This window comes from Oculina patagonica, chromosome 6, assembly GCF_052425735.1.
Source record: "Oculina patagonica isolate OP01 chromosome 6, crgOcupat, whole genome shotgun sequence".
In the NCBI taxonomy this organism is placed as follows: Eukaryota; Metazoa; Cnidaria; class Anthozoa; order Scleractinia; family Oculinidae; genus Oculina; species Oculina patagonica.
Genome location: NC_135763.1, coordinates 25,231,844 through 25,247,713, shown reverse-complemented (window position 1 = coordinate 25,247,713; position 15,870 = coordinate 25,231,844). Strand labels below are relative to the sequence as shown.

The 15,870-nt window shown below is 37.3% G+C and overlaps 1 protein-coding gene across 1 annotated transcript in view; it reads left to right on the top strand.

The window, feature by feature from the left end:
- LOC144656671 (intermembrane lipid transfer protein VPS13D-like) overlaps positions 1-15,870 on the top strand; it is a 138,296-nt gene that overhangs the window by 32,685 nt on the left and 89,741 nt on the right. Inside the window, exons 30-40 of the mRNA XM_078516914.1 lie at positions 285-510; positions 1,102-1,315; positions 1,755-1,888; positions 2,059-2,137; positions 6,605-6,762; positions 7,296-7,542; positions 8,937-9,170; positions 10,132-10,259; positions 12,671-12,769; positions 13,145-13,357; positions 15,248-15,380. Of these exons, the coding sequence (XP_078373040.1) occupies positions 285-510; positions 1,102-1,315; positions 1,755-1,888; positions 2,059-2,137; positions 6,605-6,762; positions 7,296-7,542; positions 8,937-9,170; positions 10,132-10,259; positions 12,671-12,769; positions 13,145-13,357; positions 15,248-15,380 (1,865 nt within the window). The remainder of the gene's footprint in view (positions 1-284; positions 511-1,101; positions 1,316-1,754; positions 1,889-2,058; positions 2,138-6,604; positions 6,763-7,295; positions 7,543-8,936; positions 9,171-10,131; positions 10,260-12,670; positions 12,770-13,144; positions 13,358-15,247; positions 15,381-15,870) is intronic.

Below are 15,870 nucleotides of genomic sequence, written 5' to 3'. Positions count from 1 at the left end.
ACACAAACAATGCATGTAAAATCTCCAGTAAGTTGACATCTTCTATAGGGAGATGCTGTCAGACTCGGTCTCTAAGGTGCCTTTATAGAAGATTGAACTATATTAGGGGTTCCGGAAGAGTAAAAGTGATTGGTTCGTTCTTTTGATTGCAAACTGAATGATATACTAAGGAGATGGATAGGAATATTTTTTGTTTTTGCATCAACCCTCGTCACAATAAATTGTGACACTTAGCTTCAGTTTAGTATGCCTGTCCATCTTGATGCATTGTTCTTATTTATCAGGTTCACAACATTTGGAGAGGAAGCGCTGAGTTTTGATTTCTTCAAGTTTGGCGACCCTGATCCCGACTTACAACGGGCCAATGACATGAGTCTCAAGTTACGCATGTCATCTGTGCAGTATGTGCACACCAAGCGATTCCAGACAGAGTTGGTGGTGTTCTTTCAACACTATCTACAGCTACAGGAGGTGTTAGGCAGGATGAGGGCTGCTTCAGAAGGAAACGAGGTAACTGACTAATTGAGACATAAAAAAGTTTTGATCATATTTGTAGAAAAGGTATAGAAGAAGTTTTTTTGTCATTAGGTTGAATAATCTGCAAAAGGTCGGCTCGTAGGAGCTTACTCGTGAGTAAAGACAAATTAGCTTGTGATATTTGTCAGTGTTCTCTAGCGTTACCTGTACCCTTACAAACGCATCACAATGAAATTTCAAGTTGGTATTGGTGTTAACTTGATAAGACTTGTCCATACCTGAATATGCAAATTATTTAATACACCATTTTGGAGACTCTTCTGTGAGTCCAGCAATTAACGTCAAATTGAATCTTGAAGGAGAGTTTCCGGGACTAATCGAATCCCTTTCTCTTATCCACGTCCCTTTCTCAATGGACTGATAATCTTGATGTATATGCTAATAATCAAAACAGTCTAATCTTTCCAGTGTTGGTTGATTCTTATGCTGTTTAAATGTGGAAGAAGTAAACGCAATATAGGGATGCGTGGTACGAAGGCTAATGAGCACTTTTCTTCACGTCTTATAGTTAAGTTGCTGTGAACTCCTATCTGTGTAAACGTAGTGTCTGGGTTGCCCTTACAGGTTTCATGGATGTTTGGAAGAGGAACTCGAGTAGCACTTGACATCAAGGCTGGCAATCCTGTCATTCTTGTGCCACGCTCAGCTAAGTCTTCTCACATGCTGGTAGCTGACCTTGGCAACCTCAACGTTGCTAATGGCTTTCTTTGGGAAGGTTCGCCTGGTACATTGGCACATTCTAAAAACAGGCCAAGGTCACAATCACAGACAGATTCTGGTAAGTATTTCTTTGTTGTCAAGAAGTTCGTGCAAAAAATTTCTAGTTGATAGATTCATTTAAAAGCTTTTACTGCGGTCAGATAATGAGGTACATGTGTCAGAAATGTTAAAGAAAGTTGGGGTTACTTCTATTGTTGCCATCTTTTTTGCAAGACTTAACCCTGAAAGAGGCATTTGAAAATGAAAACTCAAAAAACGGAATTCGAACGAACGCGAGTAAAAGAAATCAATTAGATTTTTTCGTAGATAATCCGTTAAAAAAGGAAGGGACACCGACCATCCAAGAGAGTAAACTGCGTGCAGAGTTATATATTTCAGGAATGCAATGAAAACAAGGCTATAATAGTACATTGTATAAAGGACCAAAGATCTTCAGTTGTCATTTGGTGTTACTTGCTTGTTTGTTGGGTTAACATCTGTTTCCTCATTGCTTGTAGGACTTACTCGCCCACATCATACCTGCTTGCTAGACAGTATGCACATTGAATTGGTGGACATGGATCTGTTTACAGCCACAAGAGTAAATGCCAACAATCAGCAGGCCACCTTGGAATTCTCCTACAGAAGCCAGGTGTGAAATTAAGCTATAGGTCAAATAGACTCGACTTCTGTCTGTCTGTCTGTCTGTCTGTCTGTCTATCTGTCTGTCTGTCTGTCTATCTGTCTGTCTGTCTATCTATCTATCTGTCTGTCAGTCCTTGAGAGTTCGTCTAAGACGTTTTCCTATTTGTTTGATTGCAGGGCTTAAAGCTGTTGAAGGAGAAGTGCAGACTGAATTTAACAGTAGAACGAAACTTGGACTGGGCATTTAGTAGAGCAGGTAACTTTTCGATGACTTAACGCACGCATGTACAATGAACTTTAATGACCAACAGTTTTTACATTACCTTTTGCTTCTCAAGACCTCTTGTACTATAGGACAAAGCTTGTGATGCTTCTCTTTACAACTTAGATAGAACTAGTTAAAAACCAGAAGCATATCACCTAGAAGCGTCCAACTTCCCTTATGGCTTTGGAACAATGCTGGGGATTATTCGCAACCAATCAGAAACGCGGATTTTTTTTGCCCTTATATGGAATCGTGTGTAGCTCCAAAAAAATGGCGGCCGCTACGGGAAAACCCACATAAAGTCAAAGAAAATGGTCTGAAAAGCAACGATTTAGGCGATTCTGGCGGTTTGCCAAGCTGGAAAGTCTAAGACATTTTAAGATGGGAGGTCAGGGATGCGTTTGAGGTTTAATTTGGAGCATTATCTGCGAATTGGAAATTTGTCAACTCGAGTCGAATACTGCAGACATGCATAATTTCCGTTCATTCATTCATTGAAGAATTGAAGCGCACATAAGCTTACAAGTTTTTTTAATCCATTTTCCGAGAAAGTAAAAGGAAACTCAGGCAGGTATTCAAGGTTACAGGTAAGGTGTTATGAGTTTGTGCAGCAGTGATGTAGGTCATCTTCGAGCTGAACCGTACTCGTTCACGTTTTGTTACCTACATGAAGAGTTCGTTCAGAGTTAGTACAGTGTTTATAGTTGAGGTACATCAACATGTACGTTGAAGAGGACGATACTTCTCTTTTAAAACTAGGTTTTGTCGCCATTCGTATTAAGATGAATGAGGGTATACAAAATTGTGCACTCGCTTTCGAAGGCGAAGTAGAGTTTCAAAAGAATCCTGTGCACAAAGATCAGCGCTGTTTATATCAAGGAAAATTGGTTTAGCAATTCGTGCTTGTATATATAGAACGAAGCATTTAAATCTGTAAAAAGCGTCACTAATTTTTAAATAAACATCACGACAGCAATTGAAAATACATGTAGTTTTTTTGTGTGAAAATAATTTCTTCAAGCTTTACCCTTACTCTTTTTTTAATTCAAACTGATTCTTGAACATTCTCAACAGAATTAGCCTGTAATTTCATTTGAAGAAATAAAAAAATATCTCCTACTATTTTGCCATTCCAATATTGGTCCAGTATCTTCCATGAATAATTGTTTTAAAATAAATTTCAAACAAGAGTATGAAGCAATATTTATAATGCTTCTTTTATATTATAAATGTGTGTCATTTTAACTTTTATATTTATGTACTCCTCTTGAATTCTGTAGCTTTCTCAAAGTACTGGCATTAATTATTATCTCCTTGTAGCAAATGCCAGTTTAACATGTGGGAATACCCAGTCAAAAAAGCTTGATTAATAGTTTATAAGCCCAGAAGAGTGTTACAGCACAGATTCAAAGACAATTAATCAAAATCCCCAAATATAATTTTCAGCTGCTCAAAAATTGTCATGTTTGACAATCTTGGAGATGGGGTGGTATTAATTAATAGAATGGGGATGCCAAACTAAGGGGGGCTTTGTAGCTGAGCATTTACAGTAAACAACAGAATTAATTTGCTTTTGCTAAATAACATCTAAACCATAACAGGACTTGTATAACAGACTTTTGTGGTGAGGTTTACAATGTCAGAGGTAAGGAGTTTGTAAGATCACTGAAATGCTTAGAGGAGCTAGCACATTGAGCATAAAACCCAGGAGAGACAAGTGATGCTGAGGATTGCTTTTATAGGAATGAGTATAAATTAATTCATGTACTGCCATAATAAAGCTGCCATAATCTACTGCCATAATAAAGCTAGCCAATACTTCATACATAGGAAACAAGAAGCGCTTATCTGGTAAGGGGGCATCACTGGTGTATGAAGCCTTTTATTAATTTCTTATGACAAAGAGCACAAATTAAAAATGTAATTACTTTTAATTAATATACATTCTTTTGTGCAGTCATTATCCAAACACAATTTTAGTCCGGTTGACTTATGATTGGAAATCTGCACAAAAGTATATGAATTAATTAAAAGTGGTCACAATTTTGGGCTCTCTTGCAGCCAAAGCAAGTGCATTGTATAATTACTTCTGTTTGACATCCATGAGATTTGAGGAAATAACCAACAATGATTTGTAAACAAATTTCCCCTAATATTGAACAAAAGCTAGTACTAAAAAGCCTAGGAAAACAAATTGATCCTGCATTGTAACAGCAGCACCATTTTTAGATTTCCTTTTTTCCATTTTACACCAGCCTTCATTAATGTATAAATTAAACAAATGTATCAGAGTTATGAAAAAAACTGCACTTTTTACCATATTGTTTTGTTTCCATGACTTACCTAACAACATTATTATAGTCACTAGAAAAGCTGTTGATATATTTGAAAAACAATGCTTTATTTATTCACTGTGATACTTCTGTATTACAATATTGCAGTTAAATTTTCACTACATGCAGCACTAAAAATACATGAAACAGTCTGCATGTTTTACAGTTTATATATAATAACCCACCTCGTTGTCAGTTACTGCCTCTTTTTTCTTTGCATGTGTGTGGTCCATAAATTTATGTTACTCGAGTTCCATAATGTAAAAGAATACTCAAATATAAATGGGTGTGCCATTATCTGGTGCCAACAAGTTCAGGCTTTCTGAAGGAGGTTTGCTTACAGGCTATAGTGGACGTATATATTTTACATCCCTGGAATTACCTATAAATTCTGATAAGTCAAAGAGTTGATAACACAGCTTAAATGCAATATTAATGACTTAACGGCTTTCGGTAACTGGAATTGGATTTGGTTCAGTCTTGCACAAAGATTTAGAAAAAAAACTTATTACAACATGCATATATATACTGAACCCATCTGCTATGAAAAAAATGGCTGGACACAGCCAAGTTTAGTTCTTAGTGTAAACAATTTACAACTACAATGAAAGCAATCTTACCATTAAGACTAGACTTTTAAGCCACTCCAACGCTTATCAATCTATTTTGCACATTTCCTTGAAATGTGACATAAATTCATCTAGACATTTCCAGCATATTTCCAATCTGATCTAATTTGAGTAAATATATTTGTCTTTATGGCCTATCATATTTGTAATTATTATTGGAATCAACTTAAGAATTAATCGAAATTAAAAGGCATCGCTTACTGTCAGTTCTTTCAAACGGAAAACCCCACGTTCAGGCTGTAATGAGGTCGCTGGAGCTTCAAGGCCTGGAATATGAGTGAGAACTGTAATAAGAGAGGTAGCATCTTGCCCAAATGCATCGTTCAGCGAGGTGTCACGATTAGAACTTTGATGACATATCATCCATTTGCGGAAACATGAAGCGACACGGGAACGATACCTGTGTTAGAACTTGGTCAGGATCCTTCCGGATAAATCGTGTAGGAATACAGAGCAGTGTCTATCACCGAACGCCATGAATTTGGATGAAGATGTGGAGCTTTCGATCGATGCTATAAATTAAATCTCGTCACTCGCTGTACGGTCTCGTCTGTTGGGCATGTTTGAAGCATCGTAGTTCTTGAACTCTCGCGGATTCTCTTTCAATATTTACAGAGTTCATTGCTATTGGCCTGGGTGATGTCGTTGTCTGTGGTCGAGGTGCAATACATCGGTATTTTTGAACAAGAAAATGCTGCGGAGTGAATGAAGCGTATACATGCATGTCTGCAGTATTATATAGTATTCGACTCGAGTTCCAATTCGCAGATAATGCTCCAGTTAAACCTCAAATGCATCCCTGACCTCCCTGCAGATCATTTCAAATATATCTTCAAATGCCTTAGACTTTCCAGCTTAGCAAACCGCCAGAATCGCCTAAATCATTGCTTTTGAGACCATCTTCTTGACTTTATGTGGGTTTTCCCATAGCGGCCGCCATTTTTTTGGAGCTACACGCGATTCCATATATGGGCAAAAAAAAAATCCGCGTTTCTGATTGGTTGCGAATAATCCCCAGCATTGTTCCAAAGCCATAAGGGAAGTTGGACGCTTCTAGGTGATATGCTTCTGTTAAAAACTTAATAGCTGTCACCAGAACGTTTGATAGTGACGAAATGGTTCTGAATTCTGAATGATTACACTGGTTTGATTTTAAGCCTAGAAATTGTCTCCAAAAGAGCAAGATTCATTTTAATTTTGAAACGATCCAATTGAAATGACAGGACCACAACCACCAGAAGAACAGTAACTCGGCCATGTGGTGAACATGGCCTCTTATTAAGATAGAAACTGAAAGCACCTGAAGCAATGTGAGACTATTCGATTCCAGACTATAGAGCATAGTTCAAACAATTTATGACGAAGGATTGAAAGCGATATGGTACTTTCGACTAACGTTTGCTCTGGCTGTGGACCTGTCACAACAACCACAATGAAGGATGTTTACAATTCGATTACTTATCAATAAACAGAGATAACTTGTAAATATGTTTCAGTTCCAGACATCAACTTCAGTGGGCGTTTGTCTTCAGTGTGTGCATCTTTGGATTATTCCCAGTACTGTTTCATCCTTGGAATGCTGGGAGAAAACCTTGGAGAACCTCTCGAAGAATTTGAGAGACCATCATCTGTCATCCGAGATCCACTTGGAAAGGTGAATAACGCCCGTTTTTACTTGTTTTTGTCTGCACGAGTTTACCCTTCAATGTAAAAAGTCATTTGCCATAAGAAACGTGGTCATTGAAAGATACAGTGACTCATTAGTGTCGCTGACAAGTTACATCTCCATGATGTTGACAGATAGGCTTTTTAATTTCGATAGTGTCGTAGTGTCAGTGGCATAGTTCGTGCTCAAGTAAATCTAGATCTAGAAAGGTTAAGAATACCGGGAAGATGTGAAAGCTGTTCGGAATGAGGATAAAAGCCATGAAGATGCAGTCAACCTCTCTTGTAGTCTAGAATGTGCACACATTCCTCAATATGGACAATTCAACCTCTCTAGTCGTAGATGTAGAACCGCAAAAGGTTTAATTATAAAATATCATAACTAAAAAGCTCATGGAAAATTTAGTTATCGTACCAAGTTTGAAAGTTTCAATGTAGCAAAGTTTACAGATATTTAGGAGTAGCAACTCAGTCTTGCATTACATTTTCGTAACAATTAATAATATCATCTTTTCTATTTAGCCTCCAGAGGCAGAAGAAGTATGGACAAGCCTGAGAATGAGCATAGATCTCGTCAATGTAAGTTTGGAGCTTCTACCTATACAACTGTTTGAACATCCAGAGGAGAATGCAGACCACACTCAGCTTCCATCTTTGGCCAGGATTGACTTCATCAAATCCAAGTTTCAGTTTGAGTCTTTTTCTGATTGGTCCAAAACTATTGATTTGGTGTCTGAAGAGGTCATCTTTGAAGATACCAGGCAAAAAGGTAACGATACAAAAGTACTTTTGTCTGCTGGGCATATTTCCATGATATGTCACAAAGCTCAACAAATGAAAAATAGGTCGGTTACGCCTTTTTTCTGCATTTTTTGTTTCTTTGGCACTGTTATGCTAATCAATTGAGTGTTTCCCTATCCTTTACTTTATAATGGTTTTTACAAAATATACCGCTATGATAAATGAACTGATGTGCCAGCCAGGAGTTTAAGTACGGAGTAGTGAAGCCCCTGCTGAAAAACTCTAAAACAATTCATAAAAGCTTTTTAGAAGAAGGTTCCACAAATTTAAACAAATATGATTTTTTTCGCGAGGCTAAAAAACAGAGAGTTCACTCATCTTCTGCCTACAGGTATCCCTTAGTAAAGCTAAAAACGTTATTTTGTTTTTTATTGAAATATTTTTATTTTTTGAAGAAAACGAAATTTTTGATTTCACGTCTAGTGAGTCTCAATGAAACGATCATTTACATGCATTTGCATGTTAAAACGATCAATTGCAGAAACAGTTAATACAACCGGTTTATTGAATGACTCTTCCTTGTCTAAAGAAGTATAGGTTTATCGTAAATGATCTAATAAGCGTCCACTCTCAAATAAACACTTCTTATCTTATATTCGCCTCCCGTGACGTGTAAAACTGTATTAGATGCCCCTCTCTAATAAAGGCAACAAGATAATTTGTAGTTTGTTTATTTTATGACTCAGTCATTGACCCTGTTGACAATGAAGACATATCGAACAATGAACGACACCTGCATAGGCTTTGCATTAGCGCAGATTAGATTAGTCTCCCATTCGTACTCTGTTTTCTATTTTATTCCGCGAGCAAAATACGCATCTTCTTGTTTTGTTGACGCTGTTGCAGTAAAATTGAAGTAACTCCTCCCCTCCCCCCTCTCTAATAAACGCCTTTTATCTATTCAACGCCCTGCCTCATGCAGGACCCCTAAAATTTAATAGACGCCTCGGCCGTTTAAAAGATCATTCTCACGCACCACGAAAATCGGTCGGTCTAAATAACAAATACAGTGGTGATACTTTTGGTCACGCATTCGAAGACTGGCGTGATGTTGTGCAGTTTTTGTACGATTTTAATAATTTTTGAGAAGTGCTTAATCATGGGCCAAAACAAACTTTGCATATATTGGACGTTTCATCCTATCATCCTATCCAGGAATATGGCACATGGTGAAAATGACGATACTTTTGACTGACCTACTTTCATGGCGCGTGAGAATAGCCTAGTTTTGTTTACCGTAAAGTGAGTAGATTAAACCAAAGTAAACTATGTTTCTTTACACAAAAAAGTCATAAAATAAAGTTGGTTGTATTTAATTTTTTCTTTGCTTGCTTTTTTACCTTTTCTTGCTCTCTTTCTAAGGCTTGGACCTGGATGACTCTGATTCATGTATCTTCACTGAGATTCTGTTACCGAGGAGATCAGCGTCAGCTCAAGAGCAGGAGGACTCTCTTCAGTTTGAGGTTCACTACCGAGATACAACAAGAAAGACCCTGTTAACATTCCTGTTTAATCACAGTCGTATCGTGCTGATTATGGACTACCTACTGGATACATACAACTTTCTCATGTGTCGGATGTTCAAACCCAGTACAGGTTTGCAAATTATGGTCTAACTATTATGGTCCACTGGTCAAACTCAGGGCCTCTTTACGTGAAAGTTATCGTCCCGGGAAAATTCATTTCGGTGTCTGGTCATTTTCTTGTTACTGTCTACATGATTTCGTCCCGGGATGAGTTATTTCGTCATCCCTGTCCTAAGCACCAGGATGAAATGTCATCCCGGGATGAAACGTGACGAAAGACGCCATGTGAACTGGCAGTCTTTCCGGGATGAAATTTAATGTAATGTAAGCACGGGCGAGATGATTTCAACTCGGGCAGGACAACTTACGTCCCGGCATCCTGGGATTAACACGCTCGTGTAAAATGAACATTTTTTCACCCCGAGACGAAACTCATCTTGGCTCTCATGTAAAGAGGCCCTCAGTCTTGTTCTGATGGAATGGATCTGATCTGTTCTCTCATTAAATGATTTCTATTCGCTGACAGAACACGATCGCGTGCTTGTTGCTCTTAAAAAGGTTAATTGATTTTTTGCTTACAAATACTTAAGGTATTAAGGAAGGAAATTAGCGTTTTTGTTCCAAGTCAAATTGTGTGCAAACCATCAATGGTAACCCCAATAAAGTATATATTTTCTGAAAGCTTATCGAATAAAGATTGTAATTGTAGATTTTTTTTGATCATACAGACCATAATAAGCAACATCAGCGTTTTGTTTGCAATTACGATGTTGCACAACTTTAGGATAATTTGAGAACACTTTTACATGAGAGCCAAAACTTTTATTTGGAATTTGATCTACATCTATTTGTCTGAAAAACGGTGTCTCAGAGTTTTCTTTTCTTGCTCCATTAACTTTTTATGAATTTTTAATCCTAAAGAAGCTCTAAAAATGCGATTTTAAAGTTTAAAAATGTGTTAAACAAATGTTAACTTTTATAAAAAGGTGGTTACTTTTATGATGTTAATATGAGTGGTTTGTCGTGTTAAGACTCAGGAACCTCTGGAAGTCAAGAACAGTCCATGGACATGTCAGAGGACAGCAGCAAGCCATCTAAAACACCACCTCCATCTGCATCAGGAGTATCAACCAGATGTGAGATGCCAGCACAACCACAGGTAGATAACATGCAGAACACAGACAAATGTCATTTTTGAATGTTCCTTGTACAAGTGTCAATGATACTTTGTCAAATAGTGAGTCAAGATATTCAGGCTAATTTTGGGCAACCGTCAGCTTTCTAGTGGACCAAAGGCAGTTTTAACATGATCGAGATAGAAACATTTCGAAAGGAATACTTCTGGGAAGTTCGGTAGACTTATGGTTAGCAGCCTGGGCCGGGTTTTTCGAAAGACGATAAACACTAACCCAGGATTAAAAGATGATCAAAAATTTAATTTCTCATGTTTTAAAGGGTTTCTCAAAGCTAATATTTTGTTACGTTTGAGATTGGTCCATGTCAAAACAAAACTAACGATCAACGTGTTACTTTGCTAATTCTGCTCGACTTGAGTGCTGCCTTTGATACAGTTGATCATGACACCATGCTACGTCGACTGGAACACTCATTTGGTATACAAGGAAAAGCTCTCTCCTGGTTTGCGTCCTATTTGTCTGGAAGATCTCAGCGGATAATGATTAACGAGTCGCTATCCAAGCCCTTTAACCTAGAATGGGGTGTGCCTCAGGGTTCCTGTCTGGGTCCGCTATTGTTCACGTTGTACACGAGTAAGCTTTTTGAGATCATTAAATATCATCTGCCCACGATTCACTGTTACGCTGATGATTCACAAGTTTATATCTCATTTAGTCCGAATGACAGAGCTGAGCAACTTGCTGTGGTGAGGAGTATGGAAGACTGCATCAGAGACATTCGTTCTTGGATGTTGAATAATTATCTTAAATTAAACGATGACAAGACTGAATTCCTCATTATTGGTACACCACAACAGCTGGAAAAGCTAGACAATATCAGTATTCGTGTGGGTGACTCAGATATCCATCCTGTGCCAATCGCGAGAAATCTTGGTTCTTGGTTTGATTCTAGGCTGTCCATGGCAACACATATCACAAAAATCTGTGCCTCTTCGTTTTACTATATCTATAATATTCGTCGGATCAGAAAGTATCTTTCAAAGCAGTCAACTGAGACTCTCGTCCATGCATTCATAACAAGTCGCCTTGACTACTGCAATGGTCTTTTATATGGTCTACCAGATTGCCTGTTAAATAAACTGCAACGAGTTCAGAATGCCTGCGCCAGACTGATTTTTAAAGAACAGAAATTTTGCCATGTAACGCCTTTTATTTATGAATTGCACTGGTTACCGATTAGATACAGAATCGAATTTAAAATACTTCTAATTACTTTTAAGATTCTTAATTTTTTAGCGCCTTCTTATTTATCGTCCCTTATTTCTCTTAGGCTCCCCTCCAAATATAATCTCAGGAATTCTAGCGATAACCTTTTACTTAGCTATCCACGTTTTAAATCAAAAGCCACACTAGGTGACCGTTCTTTTACCTGTGCTGCGCCGAAACTTTGGAACGCGCTTCCATTTGATATAAGAAGTGCCAGCACTGTTACTATTTTTAAAGCTAAGCTAAAAACACACCTTTTTCGTCGTTCATTTTTATCATAGTTGTTTTTAAATTATATTTTACTTTTAATAATTGTAATTTTAGCTTTTTAAAATCATTGTAAGTTTACCTTTAATTGTAGCTTTAGCTTTTTAAATTCATTGTAAGTTTACTCTTAATTGTAATTTTAGTTTTTAGCTTTTTTATTCCGTTTTTTAATCTTGTAATGCGCATTTGAACATTTTATATATGAAATTTGCGCACTATAAATGTTATTATTATTATTATTATTAAAACTGCGGGACAAAAAATATCAACAGAAAACCTCAACGAAATTATATAAAATTGAAATCAAATTTCACGCTTATCCTGGATTAGCTTAACCGTGCTTTGAACAACTGGGCCCACCTGGACTCTGGATCGAGCAGACTGGGTTCCAGCCCTGGCTGTGGAATTCGAATCTGCATTGTTTTCTTCGGCAAAATCCGGGATATGCCCCCAGTCTCAAACACAGACTTTACCAACTCCTGGCAAACATTTTATAGAAGTAATAACATCGATGTTAAATAGCTTAGCGTACTGTGATCACTTTAAAAAAAAATTGAAAATATAGAGGACTTTTAGTTTAAAAACTAGGTTTATGGACAGAAGATGATACATTGGCATACACTGTATATATAAATATTTATGTTGACCTTTTCATTGTGACAGAGATTTATCATGATTTATCATGATTTATCATGATCCTTCAAGCTAATTATTGACTGCGATATAAACGCGATATGAACGCTTAATTTGGTTCGTTAAATTAATGTGGTTTTAACTTATGAATAAACGTGCGTCGCAATATGGTGTTGTACTTGTGTTATACGTAATTGATATTCTTGTTGGTGGATTGTAACATGAAATTACATTGTCTAGTGATTAAACCAATTTCAATCTATTTTAGCCACAAAAGACATTTGAGATGAAAGTGAGTATTTCGGGAACAGAACTGGTTGTTTTGGAGAATGTTGAGACTGTGGACACACATGCTGTTGTCCTTAAGGTACTTGCATGATTAACTTGTATGAATAGTGTTGTATATATTTTGCCCTCTTTTTCCTTTTTTTGAACCAAGCTTTTTCTCCAAAATTTCATATAGCCAAAAAACATCTCAACAATATGCTGAGAAAGCAATGCATTAACCTAACTCCTCTTACAAGCTGTTACAGAGTCTCACAGAGTGTTTATTGTGGAAATTATGTTTAACCGGTTTGAGGACCCCTAATCTTTATCCAATGCAACTTCTCACTTCTTGAATGAGCAGTGTAATGATCATCTGCGTGAGTCTACCAATTTAAGCAATTTAAATGGATCAATTTGTCACTGCGTGCTTCTTTCCGTCTAAAAGTCATTTATTATATTTCTACTTCTGATATAGATAACAGCAGTGTTGGCGTGGCGTCCACACCTTCAAAGTCAGAAGTGGCTTTCGTGCAGTGTTCAAAGCCTGGAAATGTTCTCTTGTGTCTTGTCCCGTGAAGAAGAGACCGCACTTTCAATCATTGATCCAACATCAGCATTAGTCGAGCTGAACAATGCCTGGAGACAAAAGGGAAGGAAGAATGCAGAAGAACAGCTGCCTTGTCTAGAGGTAAACCATGTAGCGAATTTTTTGTGTGAAACCTTTAATTTCCTAAACAATTGAAGGTGGCTCGACCCAGTTTTTTTCTAGCGATACCTATCAACTTTAAAACCCTCATACTTAAAGGGATTAATGTCAATGACATATCCACTATATCACATGGATTACACATAGACTGAACTGCAATATAATATAAATTTTTGGGAGATCGGAATGAATATCACGTGACAATGACGTCACACAGGTTTTTGCTCTGAATCGAATTTTAGCCCTTAACCGCATTTTCTCTCGAGATCCTCCACGCTACGTATACCTTGGGTGTTTGCCTTCAGCTCTGCGGAGTTTCATCGAAATCTACAAGAGGAATTTTGAAATATCTTGGAATTTGTTTTCAGATGGTATAATTTATGCGTAAAATAAAGACAAGACTTCATATAAAGAAATTTGCTTCTTTTTTATGTTTAATAAGAGGCTTTAACCCTCATTCCTTTTAAAAATGTCCCATATCCGATATCCAAACCGTAAGAAGTAGGTAGACTTGCGCGATTTCGAAAAATATGAAATATATGAATCATAGTGAAGATCAATGTTTACCTCTATTCACCAATTTTACGCCTACTTTCGCAAAAACGCGATTATTTCAAAACTTGTCGATGAATTTTCCCCAAAATTTTTCAGGGTGGCAATTGATCACCTTTTGGCCACCTTTTGAAAGCGTACAGTAATGAAAAGAAGAAAGACATACATGCGAGCCCCGTCTGCATCTCCCGCCATTATTCAAAAAGCGTTATTCGCGCGTGTGCTCTCTCAAATTATTTTAAAAAATGAAATATAATCTTACTCGTGAGAACGCAATTATTTTTAAGTCGCTTAACGTAGTCTGTAAACAAAACACCCAGGAATGTTAAGCGAGACAATGGTGCGCGTGAAAACACAGCCAGAGAAAGTGGTATAATTATCTTTAAATACTTGAATAGGTAGTAGGGCGAGGATAATACTTAAACAAATTATTCAAATCAACCCGCTAGGCACACATTTTTGATTAGTTAAATCACAACACAATTTATCAGAAAGTTGCCCTCAAAAGGCTCGAAATTAAAATTAATCAAGAACTTTTTTTACTGAGTGAAAATGGTGCTTAGCTGTGTGCATTATTCTGTTCTTGTTAGATGATCTTTCAATAAACAAACTTCAGGCTGAGCTCTTTGACGTCACGCATACATTACCAGCTCCAAGATGGCGGCGTTCAGTTGTCGAGTTTTGGGGAAAATTTCGTAGGGTTATAGCGAAGGTTGGAGGCTGAAATTTTGTAGAATGACATATCTTTGTGTAAACGTTTTATTGGCGTAAAGAAAATAAATGGCCATTATAGAGTGAACTTTTAAGAAGAGCTTTACTTTTATCGCACCTAAAATAGAATGAACCATATTTCGGTCATTTCAAACAAATATAGTTCTATCGAAAACCATTCAGTATCTGTTCTTATGAACAAAGTTAATAGAGGGAAATGATCAGGAAGCCCGTTAAAGTTCTTTGCTATAGGTTATTGTTCGCTATTTTGGGGGTTGACCCTGCACAAAACCTGACAAAAGACAATAGGTGGTTACGTGTGTTCATACAACTAACCAATAAAAACATTTGGATTACATAACTCATGCATAGTGTATGGGAGCAAAACAAAAGATGTGCACGGTCATAGACCTTCAAACCTCAGTCTTGGCTTTATTGTTTGCTCCTTTGATGTTTGCCAGGCTTCCTAACTATTTCCCTCTATTAACTATGTTATGAACAAACACGAGTATTGCGCTCGTTGGCACTTACCGATAAGTACAACTTGTTTATAGTCAAATATCTAGAGTAGCCTGGTTGTTGTAACGATCTGGATTCTACTAATTTCAGGTTAACCTCCAAGGACCTTTGACAATCCGTGTGTCATACAATGATTACAAGTTGTACCTAAGCATCCTAGAGTCTGTGTCCAAGCAGCTGAACAAGGCTATTAAAAGTGAGGCCAGATATCACGACTTTGATGGTAAGATTAACATTAGTTATCGTATTACATCACATTTACATCCTATTGTTATACGAAATGGGGGAATTTGAACTGTTAATGAGGTTTAAACATAATACTAACAGAATAAGAACTGCGAAACACTGGGCGCTTTCCATTCGACCAAAAGTTTCCGGAAAATTCCAGTGGCAAATGGAACAGTATTTTCCAACTATTCCGGTTGACTGCACGGAAGGCAAAACAAAATTTGCATATGGTCAGGTAGTGCGTCTAATATGGAAATTTCTACGGTGCATTAAAATAATGCACTGTGGCCGGTTTCCTGCAAATATTTAACAATTATCCTGCGAAATCGCGCGGAATATCGCCTACTTAGCCGACGAGGCCGTAGGCCGAGTTGGCTAAAATCAGACGATATTCCGCAAGATTGAGCAGGATAATTGTTTTATTATTCCACAAATTGTCAACAAAACACCTTTTGGACATAGAAAAACTGTAATTATGCAGCGCT